General features: G+C 37.4%; 2 protein-coding genes and 1 long non-coding RNA gene across 4 annotated transcripts; all 3 read right to left on the minus strand.

Annotated features, from left to right (window-relative positions):
• Nucleotides 1-2,594: 2,594 nt before the first annotated feature.
• Nucleotides 2,595-6,680, minus strand: LOC129109934 (uncharacterized). Its single transcript, XR_008532096.1, has 5 exons — nt 6,565-6,680; nt 5,867-6,193; nt 5,567-5,663; nt 5,171-5,209; nt 2,595-4,993 (listed from the first exon to the last, which is right to left on the minus strand). It is a non-coding gene; the product is annotated as an uncharacterized LOC129109934 (long non-coding RNA).
• A 1,508-nt stretch (nt 6,681-8,188) lies between these two features.
• On the minus strand, nt 8,189-13,091 carry LOC129109685 (uncharacterized). Of its 2 annotated transcripts, XM_054621802.1 has the most exons (8): nt 13,012-13,091; nt 12,874-12,915; nt 12,686-12,758; nt 12,204-12,530; nt 11,850-11,952; nt 10,983-11,017; nt 10,840-10,895; nt 8,189-10,687 (listed from the first exon to the last, which is right to left on the minus strand). In XM_054621802.1, exons 3-8 carry the CDS (start codon nt 12,747-12,749, stop codon nt 10,571-10,573), a joined length of 702 nt encoding a protein of 233 aa, XP_054477777.1. In that variant the 5' UTR covers nt 12,750-12,758; nt 12,874-12,915; nt 13,012-13,091; the 3' UTR covers nt 8,189-10,570. The 2 variants fall into 2 exon arrangements, with proteins under 2 accessions (XP_054477777.1, XP_054477778.1); XM_054621803.1 differs by lacking the exons at nt 12,686-12,758; nt 12,874-12,915; nt 13,012-13,091 and having other exon boundaries at nt 11,850-11,947; nt 12,204-12,396.
• A 3,550-nt stretch (nt 13,092-16,641) lies between these two features.
• Nucleotides 16,642-19,032, minus strand: LOC129109684 (carcinoembryonic antigen-related cell adhesion molecule 5-like). Its single transcript, XM_054621801.1, has 5 exons — nt 18,984-19,032; nt 18,554-18,874; nt 17,855-18,130; nt 16,885-17,133; nt 16,642-16,715 (listed from the first exon to the last, which is right to left on the minus strand). Exons 1-5 carry the CDS (start codon nt 19,030-19,032, stop codon nt 16,642-16,644), a joined length of 969 nt encoding a protein of 322 aa, XP_054477776.1.
• Between the last annotated feature and the right edge of the window lie 304 nt (nt 19,033-19,336).

The raw sequence follows: 19,336 nt of genomic DNA on the forward strand, positions 1-19,336 counted from the left end.
TACCGAAGCTCATGAGACACACAGCTGTTCATGTCCATGTGACACTAAAAGTAAACATCGACATTTTGTCAGTGTTGCTAGTTACTCAAGTTAATGTCTAAACCAAACTAAGTGGTTTTGTTGCGTAAACCTAACTTCCTGTGAACATGGAAGTTTTTTTGAAAAGACACTATGCATGTCACAAGTTGAAACTGACAGAGAGTTTCTGACGCGTTTGAAAGTGATGCTAGAGGGGTAACCTAGAGCGTTGTAGTTTAGCACAGATTAAACATCAGTGTTTGAGGAGTTGGGAGTGAGAATGTGTTAGAGACAAACCAACACATTGGTGGTTTTAAGAAAAATAAACAATACTGGTCGCCTTATCCTTTAAATTCACTTTAAAGAAAAAATGATGTGATGAAACCACCAGGCTGCATTATCACCACAGCAGCAGTTTTAATAATCCAAATGAAATTCTTTGCTTGTTGCTTCTATTGATTTTTAGAATCATAATTACAACAGATCAGTTTCAGGTCCGGAGTAAAATATTGAGTTGTGTTTGCTTACTACAGCATAATCTCCCTTTACTTTACACTAATCAAATGTGATCACTCTCATGTGCTGCAGCTGTGTTCTCTGTTGTACAACCTCTCTGTGTAAACGGTCCCCTCATAAGTAAATGTCCTGATTTTTGCACTCAGCGCATAGATTATACATTTGTTTTATATGAAATCATCATCAAGTGCTGTATTAGCATTTTCTGCACTGCAGGTCGTAGACTCATCAGTGTCTCAGTGTTCACTGAATCATTTATCCAATCGGTTCCCAAAATACTCGCTGTAGAGTGATTCACTACTTACTGAACCAGGGGAGGCGGTTTTACAAGCACTCTTTGATACCTTGTTCTAAAAAAGTCTTTCTGTGGCTGAAATCCAAGAATCAAAGGTTAGCTGATGCAATGTTTTCAATGAGAAATAACTGAATTTGCATCATCCTGTTCAGTGTCAGTGTTTTCATACTGTTTGTATTTCTTGTTCCGGTTTCCTGACAGCTGATTTTATGAATGTAATACTTTCCTGCAGCTAATTCTCAAAAGTCAGTGTTACCTGCCTCCTGTACGTGTCAATAGTTTTTTTTCCCCCTTTCCCCTTTTTTTCCTCTGAGTTTTAATGTAAAATTAATTTGTACCACAGTCCTCTTCTCTAATAACCTTTTTACTCCTATGAGTCTCCCCCAGGACACATAAAGCTACCAGCTGCAGCAGCTACATGCTCTCATATCAGATCTCACCAAACAGTCCCTAGCTGACTTCCCACCCATCCATATTTAGCATTAATACAAACTGTGTGGCATAACATGCAAACCCACCAGTTCAGCCCTTTACAAATCCCCCTGGAAAAAAAAATACCGACATTGTTGTCTGGGCAAACATTGCATTGCTGTATAACATTTTGCATTTTGCAGTGAAACAGATTTGTCGACACAGTTGTGCTCCCGATAATGAATGATAACATTGTGTGCACACATTATGCTGTCTCCATGAATGATTGCTGTCAGCAGAAGCGGGGCCTGGATTTGATGCGTCTCCTTCTCTCTGTTTACTTCTGCCTTTGTGTTCAGAATGCTGACAAGGCAACAGGAGCGAGCCCTTTTCCACAAGGAGTCACAGTACACTCGCACACACTCACACAAACAACCACACTCGTCGACAACATCTTCATTTCCTATTCCCTCGTTGTCTAAAGGTTGTAAACCCGCTGGTTGTGTTTGTTGTTTTTAAAATGTGTGTCCTTTATGTGTCTTCTTCGGTCCGTTCTGTGTACGAATCCACAAAACGACATATATGTGACAGCACCACTGAGCCAATAAGTGGTCAGCAGCTTTAAACCACCAGCTGAAAGCATTTATTAGCTGCAAAGCATTATTGTGGAAAGGCAAGAGGAGGGTTCAAAACCTAAGAAAGCAAAATATTGCTAGTATGAATAAATGCGAGTATGAAGGGAAGGGAGGGTCACAAAACCAATCAGTTGGGGTGTCTGAACAGTCACTCCATAATACAAACCTTTATGTTCAATTTTATGTTCTTTTCTTTGGAATTTTTTTCATATTTCTATACTAGTGCTAAATGGATTATCAAAACTGATGATGAATATTATGATTAAATTGTTGTTATTATTCCTATTGAAGACCAAGAGGTTCTATAGTGTGATTGTGGGTGAAGAGTGGGGGATGGGAGTTGTTGGGACGAAGGTGCAATGATGTTCTACAGAGAGATCGCCCTGTTGTTCAAACCTATAGACACAAAGTTCTTTTGGAATAAAAAAATATTCAAACAGCTCTTTTCCTCTTCCTTACTGACATGAGAATGCTGCCATAATACCAGGTGTGCAGAAAGTGCTTTTTACCCAAGTAAAAGTGCCACTAAAACAATTTAACAACTACTGAAGTGAAAGCACAGAGGTATTTTGGAATGAAGTATTCATTCTGCAGGGAAACGGCCCCTACTCCCTTCAAACAACATTAGTCGTCATTGTTTTTATCTATTTCCTGTCATGATAGAGCTTTACATTACATACGGAAAATGAGAAACCAAACATTCGGCAAGCTCTGTGAAAATGTGCAACTTTATTAAGCAGTAGCCACCAACAAAATCAACTTCTGCTTTAAAGAAAACGTAAAGACAATTTAGAGAACTGTGCACTGTTTTTTTCTTTATGCTTTGCTCGCAATCATGACTTCATTTGTTGATAAAGCAACAGATAGAATAATCTCAAAAAGCATTACAAACACTTGTAAACACAACTTAAGGACTAACTATCAACAGAAAACAGATGTAACTGCACAACAAATTAAAAAAGGTAATACCAGCCCTTATGTTAGCTTTTTTTACACATCAGGAAAAAAATCACTTTTGTTCTCATGAGTCCTGACAACACAGATGGTAAATATAATCAAATGTCTTAAGCACTGAGTTTCAACATCAAATAAATGAAACATCACAGAACATGAAAAAAAAAAGAAAAAAGAGCCTTTAAGATGTAAATTAACGTTTTTACAAAGCAAAAAACTGATGTTGTTCTCACATGTTCTGACAGCACAGAGTGAGTCTTCCTGTCTAGTAGTTTGTTTTGACCGGCTCATCTCTCCCTGCAGGCCACGTTCTCTCCTCCAGCTCCCCAGACCTGCCATTCCCTACCTGTCCACCACATCCCCCTCAGACCTTCCCACTGGTCCCAGTCACATGACTCTCATTCACCTGCTCACCTGTTTCCACTTCCCCTAATCAGCCCTGCTGTACATATACCAGCCCCTTTGCCCTGGGCAGTTGCTAGTTTTTCAATGTTGTGCTTCATACTTTTGCTCCCCCTTTTCCTGGGATTGTTACAGTACTGTGCAACCTGAAACCTGCCCTCTTTTCCTGCCTTATACCAGTTTCCTGTGGATCATCAGTTACTTCTGTTTGGACTTCCTACCCATGAAATGAGCCACAACAGACATAATCAGTGCCGTGGCCCCTCAACCCTCAACTAGAATTACCTTCTGGAGGAGATCAGGTAGGCCAACTCTGTTTCTTTGTTTACATCTCTCTCAAAAACAGAAAACGCTGGTAACTATAATCTAAAATAATAAACAAATAAAAGTAACAATCTTCTTTTTATGATCTGTTCCTAAACATACCCAAGTAATTTTGTTACCTAAACAGGCTTTACACTGCAGTGGCTGGCTCACGCTCACTGGTCGCTCATGATGTTCGGTATTTGTAGAAGAAGGCACAAAAAAGATACCACATGAGCCGTTGTATCAGGATATGCTGCATTGGAATACATGCAGAACAAGTCTGCATCGTATAATGCTATTCTTGTTTGTTTGCGGAAATGGGTAGAATTGGGAGAGAACAAGTAAGAAATTGACAAACAACAAAAAGGGGCATCAAGAATCTAATTTTCACATAGAAAGTGAAACTATAATCGTTTTACCTAATTTAGTTTCCCTTTTTACAATGTTTGTCTCTCTTTTCTTTATTTAATAGTTTTGAGATACAGCAACATTGCAAACTATATCTTACTGTTTTCCTGTAATTGAGGAACGCAGTGAAAAATATCATCTGCTCTACTGTTTGATATAACTTTGTATTTTTGGCTTATCCCAATGAAATGAGGCACATTGCATTATGTGAAGTACAGCGTTTGTTTGTGCTGGCATTGGGGTAAACATCCACAGTCTATATTACATGTAACACCCTGAGACTCGTATAGACTTTTTCCTACATATTAAAACAGAAAGGGCTGTAAGAAGCAAACTTCCTGAGTGTAACTTACATTCATCTTTCACTAGAATAAACGGCATCATGTTTTGATTTCTCATCCATTGTTTATTACTGACAACGTTTGTGTCACTTAAAACTGTCTGCTATCATGATTGGCTGGTTGGATTCAGGTGCAGTGAGATTTTTTACGGCTTGAGAAGCATCAAGTTTGGGGTTTTATTGAAAGAATGAGGGTGACAGTATTCTATATTTTTTCATGTCAACAAATCCCATTAAAAGACTAAAACCAACATTTATCCAGTTTTGTCCAAAAGCTATTGAAAAAAAACAGAAATGTACCACCCTGTTTTGTTTGTTGACCTGTTCCCACTTTATAAAATGTTTAAAATTCTGTAAATACTCGCTAATGTGTATGAATCCTCAGCTAAAGTACTTTGCCAACAGATGCAGTTTTTACTCATGTTTGACTAAAAAAGCGCCTTATTGTTTTTGGTCAATCACAAAAACATAGAATGACACAGGCCTTATTATTAATCCAAGGAGCAGTTTATATACATACATATATAAAAGTTTACTAAATGTTACCAAAATTATGTTAAATGCAACTTACAGTATAGAAGCTTTAAGAGTTAATTACAGTAAATGCCAATCATAACTTTGAAGCGCTTGACATCTTCAGGATGTGTGTTCGTCATTGGATGGAGGTTTACCATCTCCGTATGATTTGAGCTTGACTTCAGAGAAGACCTAATGTTTATGTGAGAGAGAGGGTTTAGAGGATGATACATTAGTGCTATGTGATTTCCATCAAGTTGAATTGTTGAAAACAAATGCATTTTCTTTGTCAAAAGCCCAAAAATCATGGAAAAAAGTTAAATTGAACTACAATTTAAATGTATAGCCTCAAACCAACTCAAAGCTCACCTTGCCACTTTCGATCACACATCCCTGGGCCGCTTGTATCTGAAAGACAGACAGGATTTTGTTAAGGGAACTGAAATTAAGAGAGGTGGATAAATAAGGTGTGGTTCAGAAAAAAAAGAGGAACTTTTTTTTTTTTTTTTTTTTTTTTTTTTACAGTGCAGACATGGTGCCTGACCAAAGCCTTACACCTGAGTAAAGACAATAGGTATTAGTCCTTTTGCACTTGACTCACAAGTACATTTTCTTTCAATTCATTAAGACCCTTTTGAAGTACAAGTGCTTTAACAAACTGATGAATAGATAGATAGATAGATAGATAGATAGATAGATAGATAGATAGATAGATAGTAATGTCTCATGTTGCAACCTCTTGGTCAAGGAGTCTTGGTCACAAACCTTATTCTGATGATGAAGCAAGTCGTGGCCAACATGGTCACTACTATCAGTGCGAATACTCCAGCAGCAATCATTCTTGGTAATATCAGCATCTCTTCTGGGAAAAGAAACACAACTTTGATCGTCAAACCATTTCTCTTGATTGGTATAGTTGAGAAACAAACACGGTATTCACTAAGTGATTGAGAAGAAATGGACAGTACAATTAGAAAATATAAAACAAAATATTGTAATTTAGTTTATGGCTTGGAGTTATGTTCATGTTGAGGATCTATTTTCACGTTAATATTTCTTACTCACCTCGAACAAGAAGATTGATGGTTCCATCAAACACACCACGAGGAAAGGATGAAATTGTCCAGGTGTAAGATCCTGCATCTCTAAATTCCACATCTCGAATTATCAAAGATTGTTCTTCAATCTCCACTCTCCCCTTTAGAAACGATTCATTAACAGTAACTCCATATATACTACTAGAAACAATAATGTTGATTTTCTCTCCGTCTAGTGGTTCGAAGTCCCAATGAACCCAAATAATCGTATCATCTGGTCCTGGGATGAATTGGCATGGCAGGGTGACATCATGCCCGATGTAACCCGTCACTTTGACTTCTTCTGCTTCAAGAACTGCCAAAAAATAAGGTGATATGGTAGCAGGAGATTTGATTTAATACTTTTAAACCACGACATGAATCGGTGTGTCGGTTAATGTAACTAGTTCAAACTAAGAAGATTGCAAGTACATGTCATTATGAGCACGTTGTAAAATGCATTGCTATGGATTAAACTGTTTGTATATATAGTTAAAATGTTCTCTACCTCAACCAGCTAAAACATTAGTAGAGCATTAATATGCAACTTAATGCATTAATAATAAAGCAGTGATACAACTCTATAAAAGGGTCCATGCTGTTTCTTAATCAACAATTTCACTTGTAATGCTTGAACTACATTTTGCTGCCTATACCTGTACTGCAATTTTAAACCTTTTTTCTTACCTGGGATCTGGACGTTAATGATCCACAGAAGAACAAGGGGTGATATGCTGCAAATTAACATTGTGAACATCTTCAGGTCGACAAAATAATAGAAACTATGTGCTTCCTCATCTTCACACTGCAATTCATAGTCGGCTGGATTTCCTGTAGTTTGTTCCAACCTGCTGCCATTAATAACCTTCAGTAGCACAGTGACCTCATGTGGCCAAATGATGATGTGCAGAGTTCCTGTGTGTTGTTGAATAAAAGTGAGGGATAACACCAGATGATTATGAAATTATATATATATATATATATATATATATATATATATAAAATGTGGAATTCGATGAAGTTGCATATATGTTTTCCTAATGGCTAATTTTGAGAATGCACTGAAGCTCTGCATACCAGCATGTCAAAGTTAAACAACTCTTTTCCATGTAAACTCTGTTTTATTCCCCAAATGTTTTCAGCTATCTCTCCTTTATCAGGGTGGTGTTTCCTTGAAGCTCAATTATGGATGGGAGTTCATTTCCTTAAGCTTTCATAGAAAGCCTCCCGAGGAAATGCACTGTCTGAGGTGAAACTAAACATCACTAGGATTCAGACTTGTGCAAACAATAAGCTCAGGATTAATGCAAAGGGAAGATTGTGTATAGGTTTTTCACATCTTGGGTAAAACCTACAATGTAAACCAACAGACTAAAACTTTAAGGTTTCCAAGCAGCAAGGATTCTTATGAATTCACATTTTTAATCAAATTTAATTTACAATTTAATGGTGCAAACGCCAGTTCCAGTTAAGTTCATAATAACAGCAACCATGGTAATACTTCCTTTAACCCTACAGTTTTACATCTTATCAAAACCGATTCTGTGAGTGCGGAAACGTATCCGCTGTTAACGACACTCTCACAGCTGCTGTGCTTCACACACATTCACTATAGCAAGTATTTTAACACCTTATGCCTTAAAAGTGTTTTTTTTACAACATAAAAAACTCTTATTTTCAATTCCTTTTATTCAAGAATCAAACCATTTACATCAAGTTATTATCTTCAGCCATTAATCACCACATCGGATGGACAACTGACCCAATAAAACAACATTTAAAACAATTAATGTTGTCTTTATCAGAATATAACTTGGCCAGACCTGGTGCTCCCCCCACCAGAGTCAGAAGGTGACCGTTCTACTGAACAGGGCTACTGGTGACTGTTAATGTCTCTTGTTGGAAATTCAATCAAATTAAGTCACTACAAAGAGGAACAAAAAAGACCACAGAGAAATATAAAAAAAAGCATAAGGACTCACAGCGACTCAAAGTGAAGTGAAGTGATCTACATTAGACTACACTGAGACACAAAACAACAAATGGCGCGTTGTGGAGTTTATTGAGCAGTCTGTTAAAGAACTGCCATTTTGTACATCATCCCTTCCACAGCGTGTATTTTTGCTTATTGTTTGTCCTCAGAGTTTAATTACTTAGAAGCTCAAAAAAATGTGTGGTTCATTCTAACTCGTAACCCCAGTGACTTGCATCTGCATTTCTTATTCTCATGCCTGAATAACATGATGACAAACTGCATTTGTCTGAGCTTTATCCACTTCCTGGTGAGACAGACATGACAAAAGTGTGAGAATGTACACGTTTATTCAGCAACAGTAGCCTGTTTTTAAAAATAGAGATTTTTTACAGTTTATCTGTCTGCATGATTTGATAAACAAGTAAATTGACTAAAATATCTCATATGCATTACACAGATTTACATCAACGTTACAAGCATTGTTTTTTATTAAACTAAAAGGAACAAGTGGGTGTAACTACATAGCAGACATAATTTCACACCCACAAAACGCCACAGTCAGGAAATGCCGCTTTTAAACTGGCAACAGAAAACGACTGTTGGTGAAGTTCAGTGATGTGTGCATTACAACAGCAGCTGTACAAACCATTTTTTGTCACCTTTTTACTTAAGGCGCACTCAGACTGCAACATCTGCAAACAGGACTGACTTGGAACAATGTTCTGCGCAACAGACTTAAGGCAGACAGAATACTGCATCAGGTGAAAATACTACTACAACTATTACCAGTATCCTTGCTGCTGGAGCATCACAATATGCAATTATTGTTTTTGGTTCAAAGCTGCTGCAGACAAGTTTAAAGAAATAGGCAGGGTTAGGAAAGAATAAGGAAGAATTTGTAAGTAAAACCACAACAACTCCAGCCTTCCTCTCTGACTCATAAATCTTGTAAAGAGGTACATCAGTGTCTACACATCATGAAGTCCAACTTAGTTAAATCACAATAAGATGACAATCTAGAAAGTTAATTATATTGCAGAAATTGAGCAACCTTAAAAGTCCATAAGCAGCTTCAGCTCACGCTACACTGGTGTTGCATTGTTAAGTCGGTTCCCTACTGATTTAATTTTTGACTTCCTTTTTTGTTTGTGTTCTTCCTTTTTTTTTAAAACAATGGAGGAACAGGAACTTTGTGTAATTAGATCTATTGTGACCACTTAGCCATGTTGGCATGAATAAGGGGTTTTCCTCTGTCGAGCATAGCTTTTATAAGTTAAACTTGATAATGTGTTGGAGGTGTGAAAGTTTCCACTATTCCTTCCTGCAATATACGGCATTCAGTGCATTAGTATAGCAGCAAACAACTATTATCGATTTATAGATGTAGTGGAGTAATGTCTACTTGAGCAGAGTGTATTTGCTCTCCCCCTGTGTCTTGTAATCCGAATTACCTATTTGCTTTTTTGACATAGCTGGTCCAGGCACGCATTCTTTTAGTGCGTGTTGGTGCGTGTTTGTGCATATGAGCGAGCCCACCAGCTAGCTAATGGCTGCCGCTCTGCAATGCTCTCATACGGCAGTGACAGCTGGTAATGCCGTCCTGACCGTCTGCCTCAGTGCAGAAATGTCGTGCCCACCCTCCAGTTGTTGGCTCTGTCAGCCTTTTTGCTGTAGTTTGCGCTGTTAGCAGCATTAGCTTGGCTCAGCCGTCGCCATGTTGAGAGCTGTTGAGTGGCAATAAAAAATGAACCCGATGGCACCAAACATGTCCATCCGTTAATATGTAGACCTGCAGCACTTTGTTCCAAACTGATATTTCTGGAGTCCTATAACGATGTATTGTGATTAGATTTTGAACTCTTGACTTTTAATTATAGAGCTACAAGGTTGAATTTTATGGCTCAGAGTTGTCATTAAATTTAGAAGAGATATTCAAAGTCCCTAGAGGATACTCTTGTGAACCTCTGACTTTTCCTACACTTATCATGTCAAATATCTCACCATCTGGATTGATATGAAATTTGGTACAAATATCCAGTTTCATAATCTTTTTACTTTCCCTTTAGCGCCAAAATGGGGTTAACTTTTTAGTTCTTTAAAGTAATATCTCAATGATTTCCAGAGGAATTGCTGTGCAATCATGGTTCCCAGAGGATGTATTGGAATAACTTTGATCTCCTGACTTTTTCATTTACTTATTTTCCAACAATCCTCAGCTGTGTTTTGTGTTTAATGATAATTAGCGAATTTTGCATGCTAACATGTTAAACCAAAACAATGAAGACGGTAAACCTGCTAGACATCAACATGCTAGCATTGTCATTGTTAGCATGCCGATGTTAGCATTTAGCTCAAAGTACAACATCACAGAACTGATAGCATGGCTGTAGACTCTTGTTTTTTTTAAGAATACCACAGCTAATGAAAGCACTGCAGACTTGGGGGGGAAAATGTAACATTGCCTTTTTTTCTGTATCACCTGCTGAGAGGCTGCAGTGGAAACAGGTCCATCGGAAAACAATATATGAGAGCAGACAATAAAGCTGATTCTGATGTACAGAAGGTCTGGAGCAGCCACAGAGGTTGTTTTATTTTAGAAGCGGTTGATCTGCTGATTTCACTAAATTATACCAAAATTGTGCTAAATACAACTTGCTGTTATTTTTTTTGCATTCTGCATAGGGAGAACTTCAACTTCACTTAGGCGTACATTTCATCTCATTTGGGCTGCTGACGAAAAATTAAGACCTCGGAGTACGTGACATCATCCGCTGTGTGTTTCTTGCAGGCAGAGTCTCTTGACTGTTTGAGCTTGACGTGAGAATAGACCACAGCCTATGAATAAGTGTGAGACAGAGTGTTTAGATGGAGGCCTGCTCAGTCATATCATTATGTTGCTTTAGTGAAACAACAGTAACATTACTACAATTAATGAGACCAAAATGTATCCAACTTAAATTCAGACATGTTGTTTCAAACCAGCTCACCTCGTCTCGCACAAGGACAGATGGCCTGGCCACATCCCTCACTGGACCACCTGTATCTGAAAGACGGAAACACTTTGAGTCAAGGGAACTGAAACACACAAAGATATTAATTGATCATTTGTGGCTATTGGTTTTGTTCTCACCAACGTAGACGCGTTGCCTGACCCTAGGATCCCATCTGAATGAAGAAATCAAGAGTCGTGATCAGTTGCATGAGGTTGTCCGTATTTTACTTTAGATGTGAGGTGACTTTTCTTTCTGATCCTTAAAAAACTTTTTTTATAAATTACATATTTACAGAAGCCCTGAGAAGCAAGGGAGAGAAAATAATCTAGTCATTTATTTCAGTTTAGTCTAAATAGTTTTCTCCTGTGTTTTTGACTTAAGGCAAAAAAAAGGTTTGGCCTGGATAATCTTTATAGGTTACTTACTTTAATTTTTTTACATCTGTGAAACAGGTGGTGGAAATAGTTTTGTTTGAATTTAAATTTGTTATTTTTTTCACACTTGCCGAAGTGCTTCTGTATTCCTTCTTAATTATATATTTTAAAAAATGATAAAACAAACCAACAAAAGACACATTTTTATGTTTTGAGTGAACTGAATAGAAAATGAAGATCCTCTTAATTTAAAATGAATCTCTCGAGAACAAATATTCTTGAAGATATGTTTAAATATGAAGAGTTTGGACGAATGAAACAAAAGAAATGCATCTCAGGAAAGGGAGTAAATCTATGGAATAAACTTGACAATGACAAGAAAATGTGCTAGAAAATCAAATAGTTATATTTAAATATAATCAAACTAATAGAAAAGAGTGGCTGCCTGACAATAAATACAAAAAAAAACCAATGCACAGTGATCCATTTGTAACATAAGGGTCTTGGTTATGGTTAAAGGTTTTCTTTATATAACTTCTATATTCCTATGCTAAATACACACACACACACACACACACACACACACACACACACACACACACACACACACACACACACACACACACTCACCTTCTGATGAAGATCAGGTAAATAAGTGCTACCATGATCACCAACAGCACAATGACAGCAATCACTATAGCAGACACCAACCCTGATGACAACGGCTTCTGTTCTGATAGAAGAATGATGACCGTGATTATCCCTGTGTGTCTTAAATTTATGGGGTTCATATAACCCCAAAGTATTTATCTTTATTGGTATAGTTGAGAAACGTACACGGTATTCACCAAGTGACTGACAAGAAATGGACAGTACAATTAGAAAATATAAAAATATATATATATTGTAATCCAATTTATTTTCTGGCTTGGAGTCATGTTCATGTTGAAGATCTATCTTTACTTATTATTGTTTTTTACTCACCTTGAACAAGAAGATTGATGGTTCCATCAAACACACCACGAGGAAAGGATGAAATTGTCCAGGTGTAAGATCCTGCATCACTTGATTCCACATCACGAATTATCAAAGATTGTTCTTCAATCTCCACTCTCCCCTTTAGAAACGATTCATTAACAGTAGCTCCATGTATACTACTAGAAACAATAATGTTGATTTTCTCTCCGTCTGGTGGTTCGAACTCCCACTGAACCTGAGTAATCGTATCATTTGGTCGTGGGATGAATTGGCATGGCAGGGTGACATCATGCCCGATGTAACCCGTCACTTTGACTTCTTCTGCTTCAAGAACTGCCAACAAATAAGGTGATATGGTAGCAGGAGATTTTGATTTATCAGTCAAACAAAAATCTTAAACAGAAACATTTTAAATTATTTAAAAACAATATTATCTTATTATAAATCATAATATCCTTTTTTAAAAAGTTTCGAACTTGTTGTCTTACCTGGGAGTAATGTCATGAAAATAACCTTCAGAAGTGTGACGGGTGATTTGCTGTAAGTTTCCATTGTTCATAACTAAAGGCGGTGGACAAAATTAGAGAAAATCATTACAATACAACACAATAGTGCTTTTTTCTTTTTTTTTTTCTTTTCATCAGTTTTAAGACAAATAAACATGAAGGATACTTACTGTAGAGGCAGATCCGTCGTGCTGGTGCTTTGGTGGTAAACTCTGAAAAAACATGAAGTAAAGCCGGGTCAAAAAGGTTTCAAAGTATGACTGCACGTCAACACACAGAACAAAAAGCATCAGCAAAGAGGAACATACTCTCAACCAGTCCAACAAACACAGACTGATAGCCACGCGGTTTCTACAGTCTGTGATTTCAACACAATGCTGCTAAACCCACGGCCTCAACACTCAGATACTATTTAAAAAAAAAAAGTACTGTTAAGTATATGCAGTGTTTTGTCCACTTCCGGTAGATTTCTCAAGCTTAAAGTTAGATTATGGAACATCCAGTGGCATCGACATCTTACTGAAAACCTGTCCTTTAATTAGTTATTAAAATAAAAGAGGATATGGTCATGACAACCGCAGGAAGATTTTTTTGTTTTCTATCTCTCAGCACTTTTACCAAGAATAAAATCAAAAACACAACTCAAACAGGCCGATTGTTTCACTTTTGAGTGATCAAGGCTAATATTTCAAAGTAAGCAATCAAAACGATTTTCTACTTTTATTCCTGTCTGACACCCTCAAAAGTATCCACCAGTAGAACAGCGACCTCGTGTGGTCAAAAGATGATAATGCCGTTGAGAGAAACACTGTGTTGTTGACGCATTATATATATTTTTTCTTGAGAAGCTAGTAGTTTACTGTTTGAACACAATATTTCCCATATAAGCATTTGTATCAATATGAGAAGCTTTGCATCATCGTTCACTGATTAAAAAGTATCCAGATTCTCAGATCTTTTTCCTTATGCCGTCAGCCAAAAAGCAGAAAAATATATTTTCTTTTATATAAGCGTCTTTCCTGGAGATAAAAGTAAAAAAAACAGCCTAACTAGCCTCACAAAGTTTTATAATAATGATTCATCTGATGTTCTGTTTCTACGTGTAATGCTTGTGATATGTATTTTTGTATTCTATAAATGTAGCATTTGTACAATTCTGAAAATTGTGCTCTTCCATGCAGTTAGTTAGATTTGCATAATGCTCAAGATTTTGTTCCCCTTATATATGAGGAGGAAATTTGGGAGACCTAGTGCTGGATGGAACATCTTAGTAAATGTGAGAATATGTGTGTGCGTGAGAGTTTGAGATAATCAAAAGAGGAGAACATGTGAAATGTTACATATGTTCCATTTAGGATTAAATTAGATGATAAATTAAACAATCCTCTGCAAATTTGCTTCTACCCAAATATTGATGATTATTGGTATACATACAATACAACATATATAAGTATAGTGCAGGGGAAGCTTTCAATGAGTTTGTACAGTTAATTTATAAAAACTGATTAGGTATGCTGTCAAAAGTTTCAATAAAAGAGATGGGGGGGGGGGGGGGGTCATGAACTGTGACACTACTGTATTGAAAGCATGACAGCAGATGTAAACTCTCTATGAAGAGCATCATAATCAAAAGAAGAACCTTGTTATTGCAAGATTCTAATTAATTGCTCATCATAGTTATTCAATTTGCAAGGACAAGTTTAATTTGAGTAATTTATGCAAGCAGGCAAAAGTATTTTAGCATTTTATATTATGTTGTGATATTAAACACAGTACTGGTAAATAAATCGTGCAGAAATAGGCATACAAAAAACCCAACACACGCACACACACACAGGACATTCTTATCTGTTGTTCACATGATTGTTAATACCAAACATCTTCTTTCATACTGTTTGAGAACTGTAGTTTGACCGTGCAGCCACATAATCCACAGCAATTTGATATTAAACATGCTCATTTTATTTAATACTGATTTAAGACTGATTATAATGTTACATAATGTCTATTGTCTTCTTTAATTCTTCATTCTTTGTGCAGATTTCACCACATGTACACATTTACGTTTTGCTTTGCTTGACAGTTTTATTTAAGATGCTGGATGATAACAGTGTGAGGAAACAAAAGAGCATAAAGCAGAACACTGCATCAATTGTATAGCTGCTCACAAGTGACCTCGTGTCAAGCCTCCTGGTAGGAGCTGCATCTCAGAAAAGTGTTGTATAATTATCTCCACCAATCAGAGTCCCTGGATCAATTAGCCCCAGGTGTTCAAGAGTAATCGGGGTCGGGGATGCAAAGCTTTGGCTGTTTCAGTTGGTTGAACTCAGCTTGTTGCCTGCATGTAAATTACTGATTTTATGGGGCAAGACGGGAATAACAACTGCAGACTGAGTTACATTCCTCCAAGTCAAAGCACACAATATGTTTCCATAGAGGAGACTGTGGTGTATTGAACATTGTGAATGTGTTGGTACTGTATCAATAGCTAGAATTGCAGCAAATACAGCTTTGCGTCTCCAAGAGATATTATTACTTACTTATAATTACGTTTGACCTTTTATAAGTACCTTCACCTGCAGTAAAGTATTTTGGCATTTTAGTATTACTAACTTTACTTAAAGTGGCAATCTTGAAGATTTTCCTTTTTAAATACATGTCTGTTAAGTCACTATCTATTGCACACAATAGTGACTTATCCTATGGCCTTCTGGTGAAAGTATTGCTATATTTATATATTTCCAGTATCACAAACTGGGTGACTGTGTTGACACTCGTGGAAAAAATGCTGTACTACAGTTTTGCTCTATTTTATACACAAAATAGGGAACTATTTCACAATTCTGAATACTTGAAGCTCATCTATCAAAAGACTTGAGATGCTACACTTTGAACACAATTCCAGCGTTTTCACTCAAATAATAATTCTTACCCGACCAGGTCTGAAATCTTATGGATGACCACTTTAAGTAAAGGACACTTTTTCCACCACTGTTTGTCAATGTACCATATCATACCAAAGCTTCATTCACAGGACCTGAAAGTGGAATTGATGTGTAGCACTGCAGTTAAAATGTAGAAGTTGCACAGGGTCAGTTAACCCAATAAATCTGTTAGACAGAGTCAGTAAAAGAAAATGTTGCACAGCTCCTCAACAGGTCTTCCTTTTTTTTATTCAAAGATAAAAATGTATTTCATGCTGTAAACAGGAATGATATTTGGCATAAACTAGCTTTGTTGCATCTTTTAAATGTCACTTCTTTCACCAACATCATCATACAGTGCTTGGCAAATTATGTATTCTTTATATAGATCATTTTTTGATTAATACAGGATGCAACTATGCCTTATACAGTTTGATATACAAGGAAAAAACAACATGGAACAATCATGCATATTATCACAGACACAGACTCTGATGCACTAATATGACACTACTCTGACTGTTTGACAGAGAAACAAGAGAGGTGTGCTTTATGTAAACTCTTTAATGTGCCGATACTCAGGGCTGTGAGTATAAACTGGGTCAGAATTAGAATCACAATGTTTGCAACACTTCGGGGGGGATGCATCTGGTGCTATAATTTGTAAAACCAAATAAGAGCACAGGAGTTAATTTGTACTCTTACATCTCCCACATTTAATTAAGCTATTTAATGAAGACACACGTGATAATTGTTTTTCCAATGTGAGAGTGTCCACTTTGTCTCACAAATGACGAGCTGAAACATCAATGTCTCGAGTCAAATGAGTCATGTGCAGCACATTTTTATTGGTTTTGATCAGGGTCCTTGGTCATGAGAAAAGTGCATCAGGGAAGGAAGAAACTGGGGAAAAATATATAAAACCATGTAAATTAGTAAGACAGTGAGAAAGAATAAATGGATAATACTGATATATCATCTTGTTTTTAAATTAATCTCACCTGCTACCTCCTCTTACATTAACCCTCTCAGAATCAGTGTGCTGATGAGCAGCAATAAAAACGACCAGCGGGGAGCACTGCAGGATGCTTTATGAAGTAAAAAAAACAAGGATCACCACTTGGAAACACCAACACTGATTTCAAATGTAGACAACACTGACAAAACTACCATGAAATTTAAGAAAAAAATCATATGTTATTGACGATTAAATTAATCTTTCACTTTCCTGACTCTATTGAAAAAGAGAAATCTCACCTCTCAGATGCAGAATCGTGGAGTTTCCCAGCATGGTCACCATATTCGTGGCAGTGCAGGTGTAGTTCCCTATGCTTTCAGCCTCCAACCTCTCTATGACGTACATGGAGTTATTTGCATGTGTGTCGTTGCCGTTGAACATCCAGCTGAAGTTTGCTGGTGGGACGGAGTCTGCTGTGCACTCCAGTGTGACTCTCTGTCCAGGTGCGGCTGCTGACGGCCCAGTAATTGATATGTTATGTGGTCCAACTGCACAGAGAAGAGAAATATGAGTATTAAGGTACTTTAAATAAGTAAAAGTACTAATACCACACTGCAAGTAAAGTCCTTCATTTACATCAGTAAAAGTGTGTAAGTAATCAGGAAAATGTACTTAAAGTGTTGAAAGTAAACCAAATTTAATTTTGTCTTGTTAATTCTCATTCATGCATGAATGTAAAAACAGGCCTTAAATCTTGTATGGATCCATCTTCTGGTTATCTTCTAGATTAATTGATTGATTTGTAAAATTTCAGAAAATCATGAAAAATTCCAGTTAATACAGGCAATACATTTTCTGTCTATCAATTAATTGTTTCAGCTGTACTTTACAGATTTTTGCACACAAACTATATAAAAAACTAACAAGAAACTAAAGCTGTCAGATCATTTTATTGAAGTAAAATGTACAATATTTCCCTCTGAATAAGTGGAGTAAAAGTACAAAGTGGTATTGGAAGAAAATGTGCAAGTACCTCAAACTTGTACTTGAATACAGTACTCGTCCATGCTTACATTTCACCACTGTATAAACTGCACTATATTAGAGCAATAATAGTTATATTTTTACCTACATAACTTTAATAATTGCAAAGAATCATGTTAACATTTTTAGAAGATTTAAACAATTGCCTTTTTGAAAAGAATCTTCATGTTCTTAATTCTTTTCCTAAATAAAGTGTTTCTGGAAGTGTTGGTGAGCAGTACTCACAGTTGACCGTGAGCTCATGGGCCACAGTCATGGTGCTGACTGGGTTGCTGACTCGACACTGGTACATGCCGTGGTTGGAATTGTGAACGGGTTGCAGGAACACCGTCTTGTTGTCCATGGAGAAGGTGACTCTGGCACTCGGATACAGCGGCAGGTTGTCCTTCATCCACTCTCTGGTGCTGATGGAGCCGGAAGCCTCGCAGCTGAGGTTGGTGGAGCTTTTGTCTTCTATCAAGATGGCCGCGGGGCTGCGGATGATGGCTCCAGTTATCATCGCTGGCGGAACATAAAGAGTGTCAATACAATGAATTAATGGACGAGTGAGCCAATTAATGTCTGCTCTCTATCTACAATTGTACTGATTTTTTTTTAATGTGACAAATATAGAAGACAGAATAACAGATTTATTGGATTACATTCAAGGGCTTCAACACCTAACCGTCTAAAATTAGATTTTTAAACAAAAATGTAATGCTATCAGTTTGGAAAAGGTCACATTCCTCGCAGGATTGCTGTAGGATTGAATTGGATATTGCAGAGGTATCCTCCACAGGTCTTGCAGAATTAAGAGGTATTGATTCAAATTTCTGAATCAAAATATTAATGATGCATCAACCAATGTCTTTGGAAGATGGTACTCATTTTAGAAGACTTGTTTTCAAGTGACAGATATTTCAAACATCACAACACTAAACCCACCATACACATTCAGGGTGGTCTTCCCCTGTTTCTGCAGCCCTCCGTCTGGTATGATGGTGATGGTGTAATCCCCGCTGTCCTCCAGCACCAGGTTCCTGAGCTCCAGGGCCCCCGTGGCTCTGTCCATTGTGATCCTGTTGGCATGTCCGGGCTCAGTGATGTTGATGCTGGTGGAGGTGATGATGTTCACCCCTTTGAAGCTCCAGCTGACCGAGAGGAACGGAGTCTCGGGAGGTCTGAGGGTGGTGGTGAACTTCACTTTGCCCGCTACAGCTCCGCTCAGAGGCCCCGGGGGTAAGACACCCTCACCTACACACAAGCCTAATAACACCCAATAGAGAATTAAGAGCAACTTTTTTTTCTTTTAAATACAACAAAACAGAAAATTCATCACACAAACCCATCAAAACATCATCTAGATTTAATTTACCTGATAAAACGAGCACCAAACAAGCAGTCCTGAGCATCTTGATGTCCATAAAGACTCATGTATCGTTGTCTCACAGTCCTCTTCGAAATCTAAAACATTGAGGGTCACAGGTGCTCCTGCCCTTTTTATCGTCCCACAGCGATGACTCAGGACCAACTCCAGCCCCCCCACTCAGTAATGAAAAGCACTAACCCTGTTTACGATGCCACTGTGTAAACACACCGAAACCCCTGAAGGTATAAGTTCAGTCAGAAGTTACCAATAGACTTAGGTTGTTGGACTTATTTGTTTTACGTAGACATGTCCATTGTCCAGACAAATACAGGTCGGCAGTGTTTAAAGAGACAATAATT

Source organism: Anoplopoma fimbria, chromosome 20 (assembly GCF_027596085.1).
Source record: "Anoplopoma fimbria isolate UVic2021 breed Golden Eagle Sablefish chromosome 20, Afim_UVic_2022, whole genome shotgun sequence".
Taxonomy (NCBI): domain Eukaryota; kingdom Metazoa; phylum Chordata; class Actinopteri; order Perciformes; family Anoplopomatidae; genus Anoplopoma; species Anoplopoma fimbria.